At 36.1% G+C, this 25,045-nt stretch overlaps 3 protein-coding genes, 1 pseudogene and 1 gene segment (V, D, J or C); 3 read left to right on the top strand and 2 right to left on the bottom strand.

The window, feature by feature from the left end:
• Window positions 1–3,428, bottom strand: part of prpsap1 (phosphoribosyl pyrophosphate synthetase-associated protein 1) — a 21,182-nt gene extending 17,754 nt beyond the window's left edge. The window contains exons 1-3 of the mRNA XM_016471227.1: window positions 3,155–3,428; window positions 2,557–2,609; window positions 416–482 (exon numbers count right to left, since the gene is read on the bottom strand). Coding sequence (XP_016326713.1) covers window positions 416–482; window positions 2,557–2,609; window positions 3,155–3,237 — 203 coding nt within the window. The 5' untranslated portion in view covers window positions 3,238–3,428. The remainder of the gene's footprint in view (window positions 1–415; window positions 483–2,556; window positions 2,610–3,154) is intronic.
• A 7,392-nt stretch (window positions 3,429–10,820) lies between these two features.
• LOC107678502 (Ig lambda chain C region-like) lies at window positions 10,821–12,375 on the top strand (the record flags this gene model as incomplete). The annotated part of the segment is given in 2 exon segments: window positions 10,821–10,854; window positions 11,959–12,375. Coding segments are annotated over 2 exon segments (354 nt in total), but the record flags the coding sequence as incomplete, so codon positions are not given.
• Window positions 12,376–13,614: 1,239 nt separating this feature from the next.
• Window positions 13,615–14,064, bottom strand: LOC107676077 (Ig kappa chain V-III region NG9). Its single transcript, XM_074186963.1, has 2 exons — window positions 14,016–14,064; window positions 13,615–13,931 (listed from the first exon to the last, which is right to left on the bottom strand). Exons 1-2 carry the CDS (start codon window positions 14,062–14,064, stop codon window positions 13,615–13,617), a joined length of 366 nt encoding a protein of 121 aa, XP_074043064.1.
• A 2,639-nt stretch (window positions 14,065–16,703) lies between these two features.
• LOC107678417 (uncharacterized) overlaps window positions 16,704–25,045 on the top strand; it is a 10,204-nt pseudogene continuing 1,862 nt past the window's right edge.
• Window positions 19,001–25,045, top strand: part of LOC107676321 (NACHT, LRR and PYD domains-containing protein 12-like) — a 46,176-nt gene continuing 40,131 nt past the window's right edge. Inside the window, exons 1-2 of the mRNA XM_016470877.1 lie at window positions 19,001–19,055; window positions 24,566–24,637. The gene's annotated coding sequence lies outside the window, so the exon portion shown is untranslated. The remainder of the gene's footprint in view (window positions 19,056–24,565; window positions 24,638–25,045) is intronic.

The following is a 25,045-nucleotide window of genomic DNA, read 5'->3' as shown; positions in this document are numbered from 1 at the left end:
CAAAAAAAAAAAAAGGTAAGATGCCCTGTAGACTTCACTTTGTACCTTCTGTGTTCCACAAGAAAAAAGAAAGTCAAAATGGCATAAGGGAGGGCAAATGATGTCAGAATTGCCAAATAAAGTGCACATTGAAAATCTAAATTAATGTACAATGATGCTCATGAAAAATTAGAAAAATCATAGCAAGTATATGGTGAATACATGATGTATGACCTAGCTCTAAACAGCTCTATATATAGATACATAGATGACAGCTCAAGCAAGATAAGGATTAAGATCACACAGCAATTAAGCTATAGTGTTATGCAAAAATTCACAGGCGCAAATAAGTTTAAAGCTTACTAGAGTTTACTAGAATTTAATAAGCATGCTGATTTCCTATTCTGAATTGGATTCAATACACTGGCACTCTTACCTGGGAATGGTTTGGATGATGAAGATCGTTTGGCCTCTCACAGACTCTTTGATCTCAACTCTCGTTTCTGTCAGATAAAAGCAACAACATCAAAATAGCAATGGTAAATGGATTATTTAGTTGACACTAACCTGTTTGGGTGAACCTCATGAAGAAAATGAAAACTTTTACCTCAAAATAAAAATAAGAAACTATATTTTGAATAAAGAAATGAAGCCTATTTTAAGACCATTATTCCATTATTATTAAGATCCTTATTTTTCTTCTTCTACTTAATACTTTTTATCATTTCATTCCATTATTAACCATTGTTAAGACCATTTAATCACATACGTCAATCGCCATTACATTACTGTAATTAATTGCACATTACCATTATTGCAATATCTTCAGATTTACTCAAATGTATGTTCCTTGATCACATACTGTACATGTTTTGTTTTTTTTTATTTTGCTTCTCAAACTTAAATATTAGGTCTCGTGCACACTAGAGATGCACCAATCGATCGGCCAGGGATCGGAATCGGCCAATTTTCCTCCTGATCGGCCCGGATCGGTGATCGGCCGATCAGTCTTACTTCTTTCCGATTCCGAGCAGATCCGTTTTGTTACCAGCGGCACAGACAATAACGTCAGCCGTGCATTCTCGCTCTCATAACCTTGTACTTCAGTTATATCTGATCAAATGCACATCAACATTCGTTTGCTTGGGTTGAACGCATTCTTTTTTGCTTAGTTGGAACAGCAGCTACGCTCATTTTTCTCTATTTCCTTCTGGATTGGCATCCCGTGGAAACTAGGACCACAAGCTTCAGTCTGGATCCAACCCTTACAAAGATCCAGAGTTTACACGTCACGTTTTGGTAATGGTACGGTTCACTTGGAACCCCAACCGAGGTGGTACTAAAAAAAGTGCCATGTACCAGGTACTGTACCTAGTGGAAAACCCCCCAAAAGTGAACCGTACCGTGCCGTACCATGCAGTGGAAAGCTACCAAATGTTGCTATAAGTTTTATCGCAACATATAATCATTGCTGTTAATAGTGTTCACCGTCTGTTTGATTACATGACATTAACTGCTTGATTTTTACCGTAAATTTCTGCCATATTATGGACATCAACTTGAGATAGTCACCACTGATAAACTATTACTAAATATAACGTAGAAACTTGAATTTTCTGTAAAGCTGCTTTGCAACGATTTGCATCGTGAAAAGCGCTATACAAATAAACTTGAATTGAACTGAATTAATAATTGTTTGAACTGGTTTTGAGGACAGCACTTTTGGCATTATTTGAGAAGCTTGCTGCATGTCTCTCAGATGGCTCTTTAGAGAGCGTCACATCATGTTTGCTGAGAGTCACGAAAGGCTGTAAAGTAAAGGCCGTGTAGAAAGCCCTTATATGGAGACGGTTTGGGCACACGGCCGCTGCTTCAGAAGAGTCTAAATTCATTAACATTAGGACGATGTTAACAAGACATTCATGTGTGTACGGACATGTTGTGAATTAGGTGGATATTTTTTGTAAGTAGTTCTCCTGTGCATACAAATAACGCAATTATTAGTGAATGAGACCCGTTAAGTTTTGTGTGACTTCTTAAACACTATTGTTATGAATTGTGCTGCCTTTGAGACAGATAATGATTAAGTTTTTTGAAGCTTTGCAAAAATGAAGTGATTACAGTAATGAGAACGAGATTTTCACATCTATTTAAAGTGACGTGACGTGTGGCCAAGTATGGTGACCCATACTCGGAATTAGTGCTCTGCATTTATCCCATCCAAAGTGCACACACACAGCAGTGAACACACACACACCGTGAACACACACCCGGAGCAGTGGGCAGCCATTTTTTTGCTGCGGCGCCCGGGGAGCAGTTGGGGGTTCGGTGCCTTGCTCAAGGGCACCTCAGTCATGGTATTGAAGGTGGGAGAGAGCGCTGTACATTCACTCCCCCCACCTACAATCCCTACCGGTACGAGACTCAAACCCGCACGCAACCTTTGGGTTATGAGTCCAACTCTCTAACCATTAGGCCACGACTTCCCCCATTTGAGTCCATGTCAAAAGCGTCAGGGTGCCAAGGGTCACTCTGTCAACAACAGAGTATGTGTGTAAATAAAGCATGATTGATCACCTCTGTTTGACTCCTGGTAAACAACAGATTTCCCCAGCTCGACTCCAAGACGCCTGCGCAAACACACACACACAAGCAGAAATCAACACAGGTATGCCAAACGTTTCTTATCATGAAAGTCACTTTGACACAGAGCTGCATGACAACCTGATTAAATAGATTGTATTATTTCAGTCACAGTTTGCAATGAATGCAGACTATTTCCAAGAGCAGTCGGTCACATGCACAGCTTATGTGATGAATAGCCCACTGTTCACCAGTTTTCCTGCCCTCTTCAAGTGGAGAAAATATTGCATTTACTTTCCACAGTAAGTACACTTAAAACCAGACGTCCACATACCTATAGGGATACTTCATAGATTAATTCTTTCAGTTATCAGTCCAAATCCTCATAGTATACTGCAGCTGGCAGGAGGATTTTTTTGTACAATTCGACATCAACATAATGAGATTAAGAAACAGGCCAGGCTGTCGTTTGTTCTGTTGATCTACAGGCCACAATCTCAATAACATCACTACACCCTCATATAACATCAAGATCAGCATCTCAAATCAAGATCCTTGTTAAATATTAAGCAGGTGGTCATAGGATACTTACTCAGTAATCTTCTTAGAGAGTTCAGTGCACGCGGGCGTAGAGTTGGCCGAGAAAACACGATAGCCACTTTTAGCCACGTTCATGATCAGCTACCTAATGGTCAACAACAAAACTAAGACGTTTATAAGTCTAATGCTACACAGTCGCGTGGTTTTATCGCTGTCTTATATAGGAATGTCAACAGCTAATGAAGAAGTCCAACGGCTGCTCTGCAAGTTTACTGTGGTTTCTTCTTCTTCTTCTTCTTCTGAAGCGTTTTTGGCGGTTGGCAACCAGCTAATAGGTGCTTTACCGCCACCTGCTGCACTGGAGTGTGGAACAACAGTCCGACTGAGAAAGATAACAGGAGAAGAAGAAGAAAAAAACTACTATTCTATGATCTTCATATTCGTTCTAGTAGACATGTCTCTTTCAGATATGAAATTAACTGTACATATGTTTTCCTTAGTGCTGTTCCAAGTATATTTTCCAAAGTAAATATAAGTTTATATTTTTCAAATACTTATTTTAATATTATTCTCTTATTTTCATATGCATGACATTCGATTATTATATGTTTTACTAATTCAGGTTGGTTACAATGTGTACAAAAACAATTTGTGTGTTTACCTATTAACTCTCTTGAGTCTTATTGAGCCCTGTAGGCTATGTCCTATTCTGAGAAGAGTAATGACTGTTTCCTCTCTCCGATTTGTACCCATTTCTCTTCCTACACTGACTTTGCTTTGAATATTATAATAATGTCTTCCTGTATCATTAATATCCCAGTATTCCTGGCATATATTTTGTGTATGTACCTTTATTACTGTATAGTCTTGGCTTCAGCTTTACTTAGCCTAATTTAACCTGTAGATCTATTGTTTGGGATTTGAGAGATTGTTTTGCCTAAAAAATCTACCTCTTCGTTTCCTTTCATACCTACATGCGCAGGAACCCAGATAAATGATACATTCATACCATTATGTAATCTAAGGATTATTTGATATATTTCATTTAAAATGTCAAGTATACATGATTTCCCGGATCAGGGCCGTCCTTAGCTTACACGGGGCCCGGTCAGTGTATTCTGGGATTTGCACTGAGATCTTTAGAGAGGAATCTGTGATTTATCACAGGAAGATTTACAGCTTTGTACATCTGAACTTTCAGGAGTTTTTTGCAGCACTGTATGTGTTTTTCTGCTATTTATACAAGAACAGTGAGGTTCTGAAAATGTTCCCGACAAGAAAGTCCAGAACTCAGTGTGAGGATGTTCCTCTGAATACGTTTCTGAAGGGAGCAATGAATAAAGCCTTGAGCAGTAAAAATGGACACCTGGAACTTTTCCTTCGATTTCTTCATGGCGTCTCACTGGAGTCCAATCAGAGACTTTTACAGGATGCACTGATGCACACAGAGAACAACCCAGAGAGCGTCAAGAAAATAACCCAAAACCTCAAACGAGGTCAAAAAAACAGTGTCAGTCCTGAAAGATGGATGAATCTGTCACACTGCTTGATTGAGATGAAGGATAATTCTGTTGTTAAAGAAATGCAGGAGCTTTTAAAGTCTAAAGCAAACAAGTAAAAGTCTTGCTCTTGCACAATGTTCAACTTTGGCAAACATAATCCTGATGTCAGAGGAGGTGCTGGATGAGTTTGACCTTAAACAGTACAATATCAACACTAGAGAGGGTCGATGGAGACTGTTACCTGCTGTGAGGAACTGCAGAAAAGCTCTGTGAGTATGAAAATATACGCATAATTATATTCAACAGAAGTTGGGGTGGAGGTTTGTTAAAATGTTATTGTATTTATATAAAATTGTATTGTATTGTATAAAAACTAATATTGATTCAGATGAGAATGTATACATCATGTTTACATTCTCAACCCAAATCAGAATCAGTTTTATGTAAAAATAGGATTGCACTTTGTGAACATAGCCAAGTTACCAGTAAAACTAGTCTCTAACTCTAAGACAGTCATTTAAATCAATAGAATTGGTTTATCTAATAAAGTAACTCATGATGCACATAATGTACAACAAGGATCTTCAACTCCAGCCATGGAGGACCAGGGTCCTCCTGAGTTTAGCTTTAACCCTAAATAAACACGTTCAAACAAGCTAGTCCTAGTGTTCTCAATTACTTGCAAGTTACAGTTGTGTTAAATAAGGGTTAGAACTAACGTCTGCAAAACATTGAAAAAGCCCTGATATACATAATTTACTTTTAATTAAGTAAGATTTTTATTTTAATTTTTGGACCAATGTTTTGGAACAGACTAGAGAGTGAATGTTAAACTAACATGCTCTTTTATAGTGCTTCTTAAACCTGTCCTGGGGACCACAGCACATTTTGGATGTCTCATCTGACATCTGTTTTTACTAATCAGCTCACTAGTACAGGCAAGACTTGAATTGAGTGTGACTGATGAGGGAGAAATCCAAACTGTGCTTTGGGGGTATAATAGTTCTCTGTAAAATAAACAAATAGATAAATAATCGTACAGTTCGCCACCCTCAGTTTGGTATGCATTTGTACTGAGATTAATCTCAGTTCTAACAAAGGATGTGGATGATCTGTTTTGGCAAAGGAAACAAAGAGAAAATACAATTCTATTTTGGGTTCATTTAACTTTATTAAATGAACTATGATTTTTGCTTTCATTGTGGGAACTGAAATGGGAAACTCAACCTTTCTCATTTACAGAGCTGACAGGATGATTGTTTCTGGTCAACTTACTTGAGTTTGTCCAGATGGTTGAGTGTATCAGAGAGCAGCTTCACTCCTGATTCTCCTGGGTGATTGTAGCTCAGATCCAGCTCTCTCAGGTGTGAGGGGTTTGAACTCAGAGCTGATGCCAGAGCAGAGCAGAGCATAAACAAATACACAGCAGAGGCTTGTCTATCTGCGTTTGTGTGAGTGTTCTGCAAGTTCACAGCCAAACTCAAACTGTCTGGTGGACATCTCGACATGGATACAAGAACATCACCTACAACTTAACCTAGCTAAAACATAGCTTTTCATCCTCCCAGCCACTCTATCATTAAAACACCTGTTACCATCCAGCTTGGAATCTTGAGGTGACCCTTGATGATCAGCTGACCTTTAATGATCATATTGCAAAAACAGCATGATCATGCTGGTTTGCATGTTTTCAAGGAGCAACTGAAAACTCATCTCTTCCGTGAGCATGTAACTGCATCCTGCTAAAAAAAAACAAAAAAAAACATTCCTCTATTTTTTTTTACTATTACCATGTCTATACTGTCATTATCCCTTATCCCTTATCCCTTCCTGTTCTAGCTTTTACTATTTTAACTGAACTCTTGTATTACTAGCACTTCTCGTGTTTATTGCATCCTATGATGAATCACTTGTTGTATTCCTCAACTGTAAGTCTCTTTGGATAAAATCATCTACTAAATGAAGAAATGTTAATGTACACCGCTAGATAGCGCTGTCGAATACAGGAGCAAAGTGTAGCAAAAGAAGATGTTCATTTGTCTCCGTGAAGAGGCAGCTGTGTTAACGAGTAGAGGAAAAAGTATCTTGTAAATTTAGCTATTGTGTCCTGTTGCTATATAAATAAACAAAATAGATTATGAAGATTTCGGATCTCTAGATTCATTTATGATTTGAGCTTCATCCTGTGTGACTGGCCTCACCGAAGTTATAAGCAGTAAGGCTCTGTTGCATTGATTTCCAATGGATTCAACATAATGTAAATACTGAACTTCAATCAGTGCACTTTCTATTTTGCAAACCATTTTTAAAAAAATGAGGACTGAAGGCGGTGACTGTGTAGTTCTGACGTCAGCTTTTTACGGAAGTCACAATGGTTCATGAAAAATCACAGGTACTTTATGCAGGCTGTGTGCATTTTACTGTGAACTGACTGTTTTGAAACTTATATGGTAGTTAAATAGCCCCTAGACCTCAGTTATCATGAAAAAAGCCAGGAAATTTCAGTTTTGACAATATGGGACCTTTAAAAGACTTAAAAGATGATGGAACCCAACAGAACGGTGTGCAGTGACATTTACTAAAATATGTATTTTTAATATATATGTATGTAATGTTGGACTTCAATTTACCTTGAATTTTATTTGTTTCGAGAACAACTGTAACTTAACTATAATGAATTTATTGTAAAGTGTCTCTTACATTTACAAAAAAAACATTAAAGTAACATGTCATTTTACCCCCACCCTCAAATCAGTACTGAAAATGTGACACCAGAACCGCAATATGTCCCAAACCATGAACCACGAACCTTGAACCTTTAAACCCTTAATGTGAACTAATGGGGGTCCCCAGGACAGGTTTGAGAAGCAGTGAACTAAGGACGTTTTTATTTATTTATTTATTTATTTTACACCAGCCTTTTAAGAACATTTGAAAAATTAAAAAACCTTTTCCCACTATTATAAAGAACCTTTCATGGAAAGAAATGATTCCATGGATGTTAAAGGTTCTTTAGGGAACCACCATTTTTCAAGCAAGAAAAAAGAAAACACACTTTGTTTGACTGTACAATGTATAAAAAAATGTAACTTGTTTCTAGATATTAATCAAAATCTGCTAATGGGTAATAATGGAACAGTTTTAAAACGTTTTTTTTTTTCAGTATTGTATACAACAGGATCTGCATTTTAATGGGCTTAAATAAAATATTTTTGTTATAAGAGACAATAAAAACTAATTTGTGCATCAAAATCACACCTTTCATGGATTAAAAAGTAAATTTACAGGTGATTTTAATACAATGTAAATTAAAATATGAAAAATCCTATCAGTTGTTTAAAAGATTAAGGCAATTATCAAAGTTTGATGAAATCTTGTTTAATTTTTCAATAAAAGAGGATGCATTTTTACATATTTTGTTAAATTACCCCTTTTGATCTATACACATTATTTATATCCTTATACTTTATTTGACACTGCATATACCATCCAATAAAAAAAGAAGAACAAACTATGCACTGTCAAGATAAAAATCTGGAAATATTCTTTTAAACTGAATATGTTACTGCTGATTATTTGATCTGACTGGAAAAGATATCATTACATGATTTGTCATAAAGCTCACATATTTTCAGCTACAAGAGGAGCTGATCAGACTTGGACTTCCCAGCAATGTCAGCATGCATTTGAGAGGTTATCGTACGATCAATCCCTGAGAGACGAAGACAGCGCTTTGCATTTTCCAGTACAAGTTTGGGCCTCAGTGCTTACTTGAGCATGAAATTATAATCTCTGTTTGTGAGTTATTAATTATTTCTAATCTTAGTTATTAAAACCAGTTTTATGTTGTCAATTTACCTTTGAAATTAGTGAAGGGTTTTTATCAATACTTACAGCAAATGTATTTTTAATGTTGTCAGAATGATAAATGATAATTGTACAGTACCATATAGCTGTACATGGACTGAACGATAAAATTATTAATGTAAAGGCAAAGTGAAACAATAAAATTATACATGTTATACCAACAATTTAAAATAAAACTGTAAATCAGAAAAATATAAATGTGGTGATGTGAAAGATGGTGATCTGAAGCTAGCATTAAAGTGGTATTGAATGTCAATAAAATTGTTTTAAAGATTGAAACTTTTTGAAAGGCCGGCTATGATTGTTTTGTGGTTCTTAAGTTTCAGTTGAACAACCAAAGGGACAAAACCATTGCTTTAGTCCCAGCTGCTCTGCTTTCATGCATCCAAGATAATGAACCATTTATTTGGTATGCAACAGATTGCACATAAAGAATATGGAATCATTTTGCTCAAACCACAGTGTGCTATTATTTTAAAAAGCCAAGATAAAGCTGTACTTGTTAGTTTTGGTCTACGATCAGTATACCCTAGCCAAATCTAAACCTTAACTAGTAGTGAAATGAAATCAGGTATCTTGCTGTGTGATATGAACTGTTTAGTTTTTAAAACGGGGTGCAGTCACAGTGTAATATGTGTGCAGTGTGTGTCTAAATCAGTAGTTCCTCTTTCACTGAAGGGGTTTTTGTACGGTTCTGTATCACTGTGTTCGTGGCCATTCACTATGCTGTTGACAGTAATAATCTCCTGCGTCTTCAGACTGGACATTTCTGATATTGAGCATGAAGTTTGTTCCTGATCTCCCATCAGTGAATCTCTCAGAAACTCCAGACACTTTGCTAGCAACACTAGAGAACAGGAGTTTGGGTGTTTGTCCGGGTTTCTGATGATACCAGGCTAAACTGGATGTTAAACCAGTACTGCTGGACCTGCAGTTGAGAGTGACGCTGCTTCCCACAGACACCGAATCCACTGACGGACTCTGAGTCAGAATGATCTCAGCTGAACAACCTGCCATCATTAGTACAGTCAAACAGATGACACATGAGAAAAATGAGAAAAACATTCATAACTCGCTGAATATTCAACTGTAATCTCACCAGCAAGAGAAAGCAGTAGAGAGCAGATCACCAGAGTGTTTGCAGTCATCTTTGCTAGGACTGAGAGAGAACAGACGAGAGCTGCTGTTTAGAGTCCTGAGCGATGACAGTCAGTCTTAAACAGAGGAGTGGTGCACTTATTCAAAGCTGCTTCCTTTCAGAGAAAACGTGTCACATATGTGTCAGATATTGAGTTTCAAACTAAATTCATTTTAAACAGTAATTAAATGTACACTGTAAAAAATGACCGTGAAGTTAACGGTAAAAGGCTGTAAAAATGCTACAGTAAAAACCTGTTAAATGGTAAATTCCCCTACTATATACGGTGAAAAACTGTATTGGACATTACATGTATTGGACATTAATTTTACGGTAGTATACCGTATTTGGAAGTGAAAAATACCGTATAATTTACAGTGAATAACCGTAAATTGACATTCCCAGAATTCCCTGCGTTACACATCAAATTTGATGTTTTTTTGTTGAAATACCTATGTTTCTTAGTTTTTTCTTATCAGTTTTGTATATTAGGGTTGTGTGTTACACCTAATGTTGTTAAATTAATGTTTATTGCATTATTTCAGTTTCATGTGTGTTACCATGATGATGTTTACCGTTTGTGTGAATGAAACTGTGCACCTTCTATATATGTTATTATTTAAAAGCTGCTTGTGATGGGCTTTGGTTCATCATGTGACTTTCTCATCACCACCTGTATTTGGTGGTTATCAGTGTATTACAAAGGTACTAAACAGATTTCAGTACTTCAATAGGTTGGTATATTCACATTATATCAGTTAATGAAATTACGGTATTTAACTGTAAATTTAAGTTAAAACCATAAAACCTAAAACGTTGCTACCGTATTTTTTTGACGGTAAAATTCCGGCAACCACAGCTGCCGGTTTTTTACCGTAAATTTTACAGAATTTTTTTTATAGTGTACTTTTTCCACAAAAACAAAGACTTCGTATTAGTATCAGATGATATTTCTCAAGAGTTTTCTTGGATATTCTGATGATATTTCATGAGCATTCAGTAGTTTACCATCAGCTGGTGTTTAGATTGTAATGTTTAAATGTGCAATAATATATATTACAACATTTTTTCTTTTCTAAAAATGCAATTAATAGTTTTTTATTATTGAAATGGGTTTGATCACAAGTATAAGTACAGCAGTTGTTGTGCAGCTGCTGAAGCATGCAGAGGTTTTTGTGCAGCTGCTCTATTAGTTTGTATCACTGTGATTAACTTTCGGCGGCGGCACCAGACTGGATGTTGGCAGTAAGTACATATTCAAATGCTTTTAATACAACACAATATAGTCATATTATTACAAATTATGACATTATACTTTAAATGTTTTCATTTGTACTGGGAAAAACATATTTTCTATTTGATATACTAGCAGTAAATATTTCTCAGTGTAGGTTTATATTTGAGAGTCAAACTACGGAGACATAATATAAATGTCTTTACTACTAACATGCTGTTAGAGCATTTTGTCATACAGCATATTTTGTCATAAATTGTTTTGCCCAAAAGATATTTTAATGGATTTGTTTCAGATTACAGTTTATCTTTTAAGCTTGCCAACTTGGCATTTGTGAAATGTATTTTACTAGTCCCTTGAAACAGAGCACTTCATCATACTTTTACTTATTATGGAAATAATACACTTTAAAAGAATAAAATAAAGTGTGATCTGAATGTAATGTTTTAGGACACTTAATTGCATTTGAAAAATCTATTATAATTTAAATTGATATTAAATGCAATTAGTTGAACAGTAGACTGCTGACCCACTTAAGTAGAACAAAAGTACAATTTCATAATTACTTATATTATAGTAAACTGAAATATACTGTCGTTTCTATTGAAACTTCTATGTACTTAAATATATTTGTAATTGCACATTTGTTATGATATTAGTAAGTTTAAAATCAATTAACTTTAAATGTATCAAAAAACACTATAGTTAAAATTATAATCAAATACTTTTGTGTAGTATGTTAGTCTACAAAAGAAGTGTACTTCTTCAAAGCACGACAGAAGATTATTAAAACATAATGATTTAAAATGTACTTTAAGTAAAAAAATTAATTTTACATTATTAAGAAAGTCATGAAAGTGTGCTCTCTTTAAGTACACTTAAAGTGACATTTTATTTCATTAATATTACATTATCTGCAAGTATTATTATTTTATTAAGTATTCCTTTTAAGATTTAAAGTACACTACTAATTCAATACAATTAAGTGCACTTCTTTTTCACAATGGTACAGTAAACAATAAATGTTCAGTTTACATTGACTTTCTGTAATAAAATGTGTTCAGATGTCTGTTAAGAGAGTTCTATGGTGTCCTGCTGCTCTGCTCTTTTCTCAGGCATCACTCCTCCTAAACTGAGCGTCCTGCCCCCGTCCAGCGCAGAGATTTCATCAAAGAGCACAGCGACACTGGTGTGTGTGGCCAGCGGGGGCTTCCCGTCAGACTGGAGCTTGAGCTGGACGGTGGACGGCAGCAGCAGCAGGTCTCAGGACAGCAGCGCTGGGCTCCTGCAGGAGGACGGTCTGTACAGCTGGAGCAGCAGCCTGACTCTCTCTGAACAGCAGTGGATGGAGAGCGTCTCAGTGAGCTGTGAGGCCACACGCAGCGGCCAGCCTGCCGTCACTCGACAACTGACCAGAGATCAGTGCTCACAGTAGATCTGCTGCAGCCTTCCTGCTCGTGTCTCACTTCTGCTTCTCTGATTTAATTCATTCAAGAGCATGCTATGATTTTTCTCTTTTACCTGAAATAAAAGCTTTTATCTTTGATTCTCTTCTTGGTCCTGCTGTGACAAATAAATGTTTAAAAGTACAAATATTCCATTAAATATTCTACTAATATCATGTGGCCTCTCAAATAACATGGGGTGGTTATGACGTCTAAATGAACTATAATTCAATAGTTATAAAAGAATTTGAAATGCTGAAAAAAAAAATTGTTTTAGGAAGACTTGAGAATGTCACATTGTATGAAATGTCAACTTCCCTAAATTATTTCATGTGAGATATTCAAATAAGCTTCTCTCAGTGAAGCATGAAAACACCTGCAGAGTCGATTATAAAACGAGAGTCGTCTCGAAACAGCATTTGCAACTGTGTTGCTATTGTTAACAAAAACCAGAATTAGTAGTTTTCAGTTTTCAAATGGTTTTCGGTAATTGAAAAAAAGCTTAATTAAAATAAACTAAAAAATAGATGAAAAAACTTAAATATTTTATAAAAATACTAAACTTAAAAAAACTGTTAAAAATAGAAATGTTGCCTTAACTGAAATAAGTTCAAGTTGAAGAATTAAAATTAATAATACAAAAACTGAAATAAAATAAAGTTACAATTAAAAAATAGATACATGAAAATAAAAAAGCACATAATAAAATTGATAAACTTAAGAGAACATTTATCGATTAAACAAGGTAGCCACATAAGGAGTCACATAACTGGATTGTGATAAAAGTTTACAAAGACAAAGGACATATATTTTTTTAACAGATCAGTCATATACAATACAAGTAGGATGTCGTTCCAAACCTGTATGAGTTTCTTTTTTCTGCTAAATACAAAAAGATATTTAGTAGAATATGTGCAACCAAACAGTTGACGGCAGTCATTGACTTCCCTAGTATGGAAAGAAAATACTGTGTAAGTCAATGGGGAACAGAAACTCTTTGGTTCATTCTTCAAAATATCTTCTTTTGTGCTCAACAGAAGAAAGAAACTCATACAGCTTTGGAACATGTATTTAATTGCATAATCACGTCTGTTGTCTTTGACATTATCTGAATGCTTGTTTTCAGCTGGGCAGATGTTTTCTATGAGGATGAATGTCTAGTTTTGTGGTGTGTGTGTGTGTGTGTGTGCCTGTGTGTGTGTGTGTGTGTGTGTGTGTGTGTGTGTGTGTGTGTGTGTGTGCGTGTGTGTGTGTGTGAGCGGCTGCAGTGTCTCTCAGCTGTATCAGTGCAGTGTAGTGTGACGGAGGTTTTTGTGCGGCTCTTTATCACCGTGTGACTATTGCACCAGTGTGGTCACTCTGACAGAAGTAATGTCCTGCATCTTCAGGCCGGGCTCCACTGATGGTCAGAGTAAAGTCCGCTCCATGTCCACTTCCGGTGAATCTAGAAGGAGCTCCAGTGAATCGAATGGTGGCACCTTGTACAAGTAGTTTAGTAGCTCCTCCAGGTTCCCTGAAGTACCAAGCCATGTGGTCATTAAGATGCACCGGCCTGTTGGCTTTGCAGTTTAATTTCACTTCTTGTCCTGGTTGGGCTGCTGTTGCTAACGGTGTCTGAGTGATGACGACCTGTCCTCGGCACTCTGAAAGAGTCACATAAACCATGATATGCCAAAGTATGACACGTGTTAATTTGTGCAATAAAGATCTAGTCTAATTATACAAACCCTGATAAAATACTACAAGCATCGAAATAAAAATGACGATGGAAGTCATTGTTGTTCTGTGATGATGATGATTCTGATCTGTGTTAAACTACGGGCCTATAAACACTTACAAAAGCACTGAAGCATGTGCTGCCAATGCAAAGTAGTGCTGTATATGTAAATGTTCAGTGTAATTAGAGCAGAAAAGTCCCATTTAGGAGCAATAACTCATAAATAACATCCAGCACTATTAGGAATGTATACAAACATAAAGAATCTTATGGGCAATCAAACTCAGTGGCTTTCGAAATATCACAGTAATAAATAACTAATAAAATCTGTCACTTAAGTGCATATACCATGCATCATCAGTCAGGTGTATGCTGGGTTTGCTCTTTTAATATCACTGTCTTAAGCTGCGTTCCAGTTAACATATTTATGGCCTTCCCTTCGTCTTGTGGACTTGGATGTATGTCATTGCTTAAGTTGCACCCAAATGCATGTTGCTTCATGTTACAGTTGTATCCTCATCTGTTGATGTTAGAAAGACACAGGAGTATTTCCATTTTGCATAAAGGATGGTTTAAAACTGCTAAAACCTACATTTTGCTACATTATGTATTTTATTGAACATTAAATGTAGGTTTAAAATGCTACATAAAACCTAGTAGTTGTATTTTTATGACGGCAGTAGAGGGACTGTTTTACCTCACTGTACAATATGTTAGGAACTCTTCTGAGCAAACAAGTATTTAGTCATGTTGCAAATGTGTAAATAAGCTAAGATAGAAACACAAAACCTCAAAGATTTATTAACCCCTTAACTGTGGGACGATTCTTTTTTTTGTCCTTTTTCTCTATCAAAGCTTTTAGTAATCATCATAAATTATATATCATTTGAAACCTTAGAAGCCCAAGATTCATCCTGTGAAAACCATTTTGAAATCGGACATTGCATTACCATGGAAATGGTACTTTAAAATCTTTTGGCGGTCTCCTCCCACTTAGTCGGCTGTGTCAAGTGTCATATTACAAAATGTATTACGGTATTTTACAATCAAAACTTTTTATAATCTTGACAAAATGCATATAATTAGAAAGGTCTGAGTCTATTTTGAGATAGAAGTAAGATTTACAGAGATATCTAGACATTTGTGACAGAAAAATGCATTAAAAAAATGTATGGCACCCGGTGGCTGTTTGTGGTATAACGCCCTAAATAAAATCTCACAGGAACCTCTTTTTTTTCATATCAACTTCAAATTTGGAACATAACTTATTTAGACACAAGACTTTAATTGTATACCAATTTTAGAGTAAAACCTGTTATGTAAAATATTTACTATATATAAAATAAAATAAAATTAGTATAGCGCATTTTCTTTACAGTAAATTTAAACGTCTATAACTTTTTGATACTTGATTTTTTTTTTTTTTTATTCCACTTTTGCAATAATCTGCTGATTTTCTTCTTTAAAAAGAAACCACCAACCTTAGGTCTGTATTCCAAAGTGTTCATAAATTACAACAATTTAAGTTTGGATAGTGCACTTTATTGCCTATTTTTTTTTAAATGGGGGGTGACAGTTAAGGGGTTAAACAAAAGCATGATGCTAGAGCACTTATTTGTAATGAAGCTGAAGAACATTATTTTTGTCAAGAGCATCATTCAGTGCCTTATTCAGATGGAAGTAGTATTTATTAAGTTAAAATGAATGATAAAGCTTAACAGTTCCTGTGGTTTGAGTTGTAAATCTTTATTTCTTGTAAACAAACCTCTCGTGGTTTGAACATGCAGCACTGGAGACACAGGCACTATTCTGAGACGAACAGAATCTCCTCCACAAATGCAAATTTTAGTTTCAGGCCACACTTCTAGTTTGACTAGAGTTTATTTGATTCAGTGCTTATAAATAATTCAGCTCTGTATACTCCCTTTCTTAATTTCAGTAAAACAGAACAGGTTCTGAAGTTGATGAGCTGAAGTTTCTCCTGTAGCGTTGCAGTGAAGCGTGGAGGTTTTCTTCCACACACACAGGATGCACCTGCTGCTCCTGCGCTCTACTGTTGTATATCAATGCAAAAGATATGTTTTCTCAGTATTCTCTCTTACATACATATAAATTACATAGAATTTATTTATAATACATAAATACTGTATATAGCTGAAGTCAACTTTCTCGCAAAAATTGTTTACCCCAAAATCAAAGCGAAAAAGAAAGAAATAAAATGTGTTTTTGAAATCATTCTTTTTTATACTCAGTCTTAAGTCTTCGTTTTTGATCAAACAGTAAGAAGACTAATATTGTACAATATTATTACAATTTAAAATACCTGTTTATATTGTAATACATTTTAAAATGTAATTTATTTCTGTGATGCACAGCTGAATTTTCAGCATTATTACTCCAGTCTTCAGTGTCACATGATCCTTCAGAAGACATTCTAATTTCCAGTGTTCTGAAAATTCAAAATATCTATATTTGCTTGAAATGTAACTCTTTTTAAAAGTCTTGACTGTCACTTTTGATCAGATTAATGCATCCATGCTGAATAAAATTATTCATTTATTTGGGGGGAAAACAATCTTACCCATACTGTTGAACAGTAGCTATTGCATACCATGACTACAAAAACAAAAACAAACAAAGAAACGATTATATGCATGCATTGTTTCTTCTCTTTCTCTTCCTTCTCCTAGCATTATTTATGGCAACTTCTGGTGCAGTACTGCCACAGACTGGACTGAATTGTGAAGCACAGGCAGGTGAAAATAAACAAAAAATAAATCATTTTTAAATGATCCTGCATAATCCTAACATTTTAAGCAATCTTAATATAACACTATATTTTTATGTTGTTCTGTGGATTCTTTCAGAAGGCTTTTCAAATGTAATGTCTTTTTAATTCCTTAAGTACTATTCTTTCTTATACATTTTTTTATTTACATTTTATTAGTACATGCTCTAGTGTTTTTGTTTGCTCACAATAATTACACTGCCTTGTTTCAGGTTTTCATATTTTATACAATGAATGATTTAGTCCAGAATGCCCTATTCGAATTTAAAGGAATAGTTCACCCAAAACTGAAAATTTGATGTTTATCTGCTTACCCCCAGGGCATCCAAGATGTAGGAGACTTTGTTTCTTCAGACTGATAGACTGCAACGATTAAAGTTAAAAATCATCATATGTGTTCTACTGAAGAAACAAAGTCACCTACATCTTGGATGCCCTGGGGGTAAGCAGATAAACATCACATTTTCATTTTTGGGTGAACTATCCCTTTAAGCAGTAATTGAATCTTCCTTCCTGTTATTAAAAACTTTTCTCCCATTGCCTACTTGTTGCTTCATGCTATACAGATATCTGCCGTTTCTTTCACAGTTCCACACTTGTGCATCTATCTCTGTGTGTTTCACAGCTCGCTTATCAACCATTTCATTAGCCTCCACTCCTATATGAGCAGGAGCCCACAGAAACATTCAGCTTGCATTACTTAATCTTAAAAAAATGTTGCAATAATCTCATATGTAGTGTCTTGCCTTGACGATTTTAATCCACTTGCAAGGCTTGATAGTGCTGCAGAAGAGTCAGTACATATTACATCTGCTCTTGTTTTACATCTTCTCCCCACTGGAGTGCTAACATCATGGCAGTTCATTCTGCTGCATACACAGATATGTGTTCATTTATTCTTCAGTAATACTAGTTTGTAACTTTGGAATATATTCAGCAGCAGCTGTTCATCCGTAAATTAGATCTTTAGATCTATCAGTGTTTATTATGTGTAGCCATGATAAATAGATCTGATCTAAATACTGCTATACAATCATATTCAATTGTAAGTCATCTATAGGCATTGGAAATATCCACAGGGAAATATTAGATCACAGGAGGACTAACGTTTGCACATTTACTCCTAACAGCATTTCCTCACGCAGAGTTGAAAGCCATTTCTCATTTCAGGTGTTACTCTGTGGAATAAGAAATCCTTGAGTGAAGATTTGGACACTCGTCCACAGCCTCTGACAGATTTTCAGTTCAGTAGCTCTGACTCTCTCTCTAGTAAGTCCAGTCTCCTGGATGCAAGTGCTTCCCTGAAAGCCAGCTTCATGGCAGGGCTGGTGGAATTGAGAGGATCTGTCTAGTATCTGTGTGACACCAAATCATCAATCAAGCCAGCAGTCCAGAGTAACAGTGTATTACTAAACCTCCAGATTCAAACAGCTTACTAGACCCAGCTGGGCCAGATCACCTACCCTCGGGTGTTTGAGCAGAAAACTGCAACACATGTGTTCACAGCTGTAGGCTACTGTACAGAGCTCAGGCCTTCATGGTGTTTGATTGGACATTTTCCCAAGACAAAGGGAGAACTGAATGTCATGGTCAAGAAGACCCCTGAACTTTCAATTGAAGGAAAACGAGCTGTGAAAAGAAAATGTATGCGAATATTAGCCACTACTTGCATGGAGGCCCTGCATTTGTAGCTCCCCACTCTGTTAAATGAGAATCCACAGCATGTGGCTCCAACAAAAGTCTGGCTGTATTGTCTTCATTTACTGGATAAAAAAAGCAAATCAGTTGGAGAGAGAAATCAGCACAAGTTCGGTTTCCATCACTGAATATATAGTGAAAGCTCTGGAAGAGGCAATAAGGACATTTAAAGACCTGTCCAGAAGTGTAATGATAAATGTCTTCCACAATAATAATAATAATATAGCATGGGTTATAAAAAAATTTATTAGGGGAAGGGTATTTGATGTCCACAATAACAATCTAATTTAATTGATTCTTTTATTTTTCATTCTCTCGTGCTCTCTCTTTTAATGATGATAATTCTCTATTCGAGGGGTGCAAAAATTATATTTCTATATTTGTGTCAACAACAAGCAGACAATTTGTGCTGTTTACTCCAGTGCAGCATGCAATAGCAGACAGCACGTGACACAATCGTCATCACGTTTTTAGCGGAACTGCTTAAAGTGAAACAGAAAGTACTCATTCCAGAGACGCTATTGCGGAGGATTCTAAATCTAACAAATGCCTTCACATGTCACGGTAAGTTTGTTAAAACGCTTCAAAGCTATAATATCTGTTACTGTGAGGACCTTCTGCGTCTAAACAGATGTTATGTCGAGCTCGAGCGTTGTTCGCTTCTCTCTAGAGAGCTATATATCACGGTGGAAACTATAAAGGCGGACGAGAAGCGCAGGGCGTGCAGGGTAAACTCGCAAACCAGCCGCCAAAAGTTTACTTAAAAATGACCAAGAGGCGTCCATAATGTACTTTAATTCAATATATGTGAGTGGCGCGTGAAGATTTTGAGCGCCTATAATCTGACAGAAAACATGACTGTAACAGTTCATTACTATAACAAAAACAAACTTAATACAACAACAACAAAATCAGCTTGAAATGTATGACAAAAACGGCTGAATAGGTCATGCGGACCCGGTATACCGAACCCGAGACTACCTGAAGGAGGTGGACTGAATTCGGTTTCATGTGGAGCGGTTCGCGTGAATGTGAAAGCAACTCAGACGCAGATGCGCACTTGATCAGGAAGCATGGGCCTCGCTCAGGGCGGTACCCACCATTGAGGACCCCGAGGTCCGGACCTCGGTATTTGTCCAATAACAGAGTCAGACGGACTGGGAGTAAAAAACGGCCCTGGATTTTCTCCCAAATAGGCCCACCACAACTACAAGCAGTCGCTACTATCTCACAATATTACAGCAATCCTATCGCATTTATGGCAAATAACATCACAAAACTCATGGTGACCCTGCTGACAAAAACAATAGAAACCATCACAGAAATTCTAATGATTTCCACTACAAATACCATTACAAATATTACAAACCATCAACTTTTAACCATTAAAACCATTAAATAATGGTTTCCTGAAGTGTGTTTTGGGACATATTACATTAGGATTTAGTGGTTTTAACAAAAGCCATGAATAGAAGGTGACCAATTACCAGTAGAGACCAACAGGCACCATTACAGTTTCCATTAAAACCAATAAAATTTTCATTATAACCAGTAAAACCATTACAAATTATGTGATGGTTTCTATGTTTTTTCAGCAGGGGATTGAAATAAACATATTATTGTATGAACTAAAATACTTGATCTACATAAAAAGAGCAGAATGCAAAATGTATAATATGACAATGATAGACAATGATAAACATAAATCTAGAAACCTGAAACAACAGAATTCTTCAATTTGAGTATTCATATGTCTGTCTGTCTGTGTGTGTGCGTGCGTGCGTGCGTGCGTGCGTGCGTCATGTTAATCAGACTAATCATATTATATAGGCTACTTCATTTACTCTATTTTGTAACCTGTTGTAGAATCGCTGCTGTCTCTTTATGTATGAATTATGAATGAATGGAATATTCATGTCAGACAATGCAGAGTAAAAAAGCAGTGAACGTTCGGACTCAGGGTGTCCTGGGACTCACTAAAAAATGTTGGGTTAAAAATAACCCAACAAGTAACCCAACTATGGGTTAACATAGCACCTTCCCAACTGTGGGTTATTTTTAACCCAATGATTGGGTTAAAAGCCAGTTGGGTTAAAAATAACCCAACAGTTGGGTTAACTATTTACTTTTATTCATGAGATTATTTTAATGAATAAAATACACGGTTTTCAAATACAGTTTGTTTATTTAAGTAGAAAAACAATAAAACTGTTTTAAAAACATGTTTTAAATTTTAAATGACAAATGTACTCAATATTGGTGAGCGTAGTATTTAATTATTATTATTTAATTATGTAATTAACAATTATTTGCATATATTGAATTCAAAATACACCAGTGAACATGTAGAACACGTGACAAATAAATATTGAAGTACAAATATTCAAAATACACATTAAATTCAAAACAAAACATACAATATACATAAATTAAAATATACCGTTAACTTCAAAACACAAATATGCACATACAGTACAAATATTCATAACAAATACGGTATACAAATAAAAAAAAAAAACAGTGTACACCATATGCATTGTGTTATAAACACCTTAATGTGTGTTTTGGCTACTGGATCTACTGATGATCAGTAACACTGAATACAAAGTTTTTTAGGAGGCAGCAATGTGTAGAAGGAACTCCTCCAGGAATATTATAGACTGCATGCTGCAAGAACTCCCAAATGGGAGCAGAGGGCTTTGGGTAGTTTATGTCATAGATGTAGAACATTTTGAAGCATACATCCACTGCTTGAAGTAAGGTCTCCTTTTCAACTGCCTCTCCATTGAAAATGATGAAAACTTGGGAGGAATTTTCTTTGTCTCCAAGCATCAAGACATGTGGATCCTGGCTTGTCTCATTGTTGAGGTAGTGCACCATATTAGTACCAACCTTGAAAGAATAAATAAACTTTAGTTGGCATATATGACAAACATTCCAGTGATTCAATATATGTTTACAAATGAATCACAGAAAAAAACAGCAGTGTTACACTGTGTAAAAGTAAAACTGAAGCAGTGTTGTAGTGAATTAAAGTAGGTTAACTCTAAACTATGTTACTATATAACACATTTGCAAAATGCCTGCCTGCCTGCCTGCCAGGAGACACCTGTCTACACCAGACGAGAGTGTGGAATCACTTAAAAAGCTATAATCAATGAAAACACTGGATTTGGACTGTAGACAGATGCCGTATTTTATTTCTGATGCGTTTCTGGAAAGTTCGTTTTGGCCTGATTTTGTTTGAAATTACGGCACATTAGTTCGTTCTTTGATTTCGCTTTAAGTATATCGGGGCCTTTAAAGGAGCCAATCCTCTAAATAAGAGCTTTTCAGACAGAGGGTCAAAATGAAGGTAGAAAATATTTTCATAATAGATTTTTGTGAATAACATTTTTGTGCAAATTTTTTTACCAACATTATAAGTGAACTACAAAAATACTACATATTTAATAAATACATATGACTTGACTGCATGTAACGGGTGGAAATCATACAGTTCACTGACACTAAGTGCTTCCAAAACTTGGTCAGGAACAACAGCGTAGGCAAAGTAATGATGACTGAAACAAACTGTTGTCCATCTCTGAACTATCAGTTTCACTTTGTCACCAAGAGTGACAATTTTCTTAATACAGCCAAACTGGGTATCTCCATCAGTATTGCAGGACATGAAAACAGTCATCCCTGGTCTATATACTGTGCCATTAACCTTGACCCATGAGGGGATATAAACCTCACTGGAACGGGGAAAATCGTCCAAGCTACCAGTAATATTTTGAAATCCCTCAACTGACTGAAGAACTGAGTTTTGACCTGAACCAATCTCAGTTTCCTTCTTGAACAACCCGTCTGTTAACAGCTGAAAGCACAGCATCATTTGGTGCCTGTATGCCATAGTCTTTGTGACATTTTTAAAATTACAAGTGACATGGCTTAGTCTTTTAAAAAAGCTATGTTTAGCTTCGAATCGCATTGTCCAGAAGTTGACAAGTGGGCCTATCTTTCTAAAAGCAGATGGATAGTGAACCATGAAATGGTGTTTCGGTCTTAAATTCAAATTAGGGAACAACTCTAGGAAGAGTGTGTGATGGTCCTGAATGAGACTTCGGAGGTATATTGTGGCCTCAGGAGTCATGGATGGGGAAAATATCATTTCCATACAAGACAACAGTAGAAGCAGCAGTTCCCAGTACTTGTTGTCATGTGGAATTAAGTCACCTATTAGAAGGGGAAGAAATCGTAACAGACACCACATTTGTGCTGCAGTCTGACGCATGGCACTGCTGCAATGGTTGGGTTAAAAAAACAACCCAACGTTTTTTACTGTGTAATCATATTATAGGCTACTTCATTTACTCCATTTTCTAACTCCGTATCTCTCAAATGTAACCCTTTGTAGAATCGCTGCTGTCTCTTTATGTATGAATCATGAATGAATGGAATATTCATGTTAGACAATGCAGAGTAAAAAATAGCAGTGTACGTTTGGACTAGAGGTGTCCTGGGATTTTTACTATAGTACTATAGGCTACATGCTCTGTATAGTGAGATTGGCAGGCAAAGGTAATCTTATGTAACTGGTCGCTTGTTTTTTTTTCTTGTTTTTTTTAGCTTCTCCCAAGCGCCATTATCTTCACATTTTTATGCTTGCCATCACGAGCCCACGCTCCTTCACGTCAGTTTCGGTTTCTTTTTTTAAGCATTAAGCAAAAATAGATGGCATTAGCGCCCCCTTTTGTCGGCCGTCAACGTCACTTAATCTGACACTTTTTCTTTGATGATGAACCAGCCAGGCCGACAGCTGTCTTCTCCAGAACGTCCAGATGGCCAGTCCGCCCCTGACAGAAGTTGTAAAATAATTACCTTATATTAATTCTGCTTTGGTGCTGCAAGGATAAAAAGCCAAGATAACAGATCTTCTCATCTGAGATGCCTCAGCAGTAGGGGTGTGCGATATAGGCTAGGCTATCGTCTGCGATAATATCGCAATTGTTGTTTTAATGATGTGCAATTTGACATAGAGTATTTTGCAAAAACCATTCAAAACACCCCTACAGAGTGCACGCGTACATTAGGCATACGTGAAGTCTAGACTAGTGCGTGTGCGCATTTAGAGTGCGTTCTTTCACTGCATGATTCAGTCTATTAAAATGCATTTAGAATTATAACAAAATTCAAGACATGAAAATTTATATATTTATACCACTTCATATAGTTAATCAATTTCACACAAAGAGTGCCGTTTTTCTCCAAAAATTACCATGATTAGAAATGTGATATTGATTTAATACAACAGTTCAATAAACAAGAAGAGACTTAAGTTTTAGACACCATATTGCCTGTTTTTGCTCTATTTCGCCAACAAAAATCATTCCAAACACAGCCACAGCACTGTCTTGCATCTCTGAGCAACACGATGGTGCCTTCATTCATATGATTCAACCGTTTAAATGATTCGGTTCAGTCACAATGACTCACTTATTAAAGGGGTCATATGATGCTATTTCAAGTTTTCCTTTCTCTTTGGAGTGTTACAAGCTGTTCGTGAATAGATAAGATCCCATAAAGTTGCAAAGACTAAAGTCTCAAACCCAAAGAGATATTCGTTATAAAAGTTAAGACTCATCCACACCTACCTAAAACGCCTCGTTTAAACACGCCCCAACATGTCTACCTCACTATGTGGGAAGATTTGCATAACGCCGCCCAAATGTTCCCGCAAAGAAAGAAGGCGTAACTTTGATTCTTGCTGTAGTATTGTTGTGTAGCAAGAAATGAATTGTCATTTCTAAATAAAACGATGATCTTATTTTGAAAAGTCTCAAATCCAAAGAGATATTCTTTATAAAAGTTAAGTCAACCACGCCTACCTAAAACAGCTCGTTCTAACGCCCCCACATGTCTACGTCACTATGGGGGAAGATTTGCATAACGCCGCCCAAATGTTCCCGCAAAGAAAGAAGGCGTAACTTTGATTCTTGCTGTAGTATTGTTGTGTAGCAAGAAATGAATTGTCATTTCTAAATAAAACGATGATCTTATTTTGACGAAAACATTATTGGCTCCTGTAGATGGACATCAGAAGTTTTCTGTACGAAGCAGACACCGAGAAGCAGAAAGGAGAGATGATGAGTCTGAGGGAGGTAAGACTTGATAAACAAACTTTATTCTCAGCCAACAGAGTCAGGTCTCAGGCATCAGATGAAAAGCATTAAATCCCAGGAAAATCCCAGGACCTCTGTCAAATCTATGGAATTGCACTAGCCCATTGCAGCGAAAATAAAAAAAAATGTTGTGTTCTGTAGAACTGTCTTATGAAATTAATATCATGTAGTGCAAAATGAAAATTCAGTTATATAATTTTCACTTGCCGTTTGCTTCAGTAGTTTTAATATGTAAATCAAAATCATATTTTAATGCTTTATAAGTTGCAAAATTAAAATCAAAATGTATTACCCAAATTGATTAGATATGTTTAACATGTCCAAGCAAAAACTGTAGCAAAATTATCATTTAAATGCTATTATTTCTAAATGCATTTAGACTTACGG

The sequence above is a fragment of the Sinocyclocheilus anshuiensis genome, unplaced genomic scaffold (genome assembly GCF_001515605.1).
Source record: "Sinocyclocheilus anshuiensis isolate Anshui unplaced genomic scaffold, SAMN03320099.WGS_v1.1 scaffold173, whole genome shotgun sequence".
NCBI lineage: Eukaryota > Metazoa > Chordata > Actinopteri > Cypriniformes > Cyprinidae > Sinocyclocheilus > Sinocyclocheilus anshuiensis.
The sequence above is the reverse complement of the archived record's forward strand: the minus strand, read 5'-3'. Positions and strand labels throughout refer to the sequence as shown.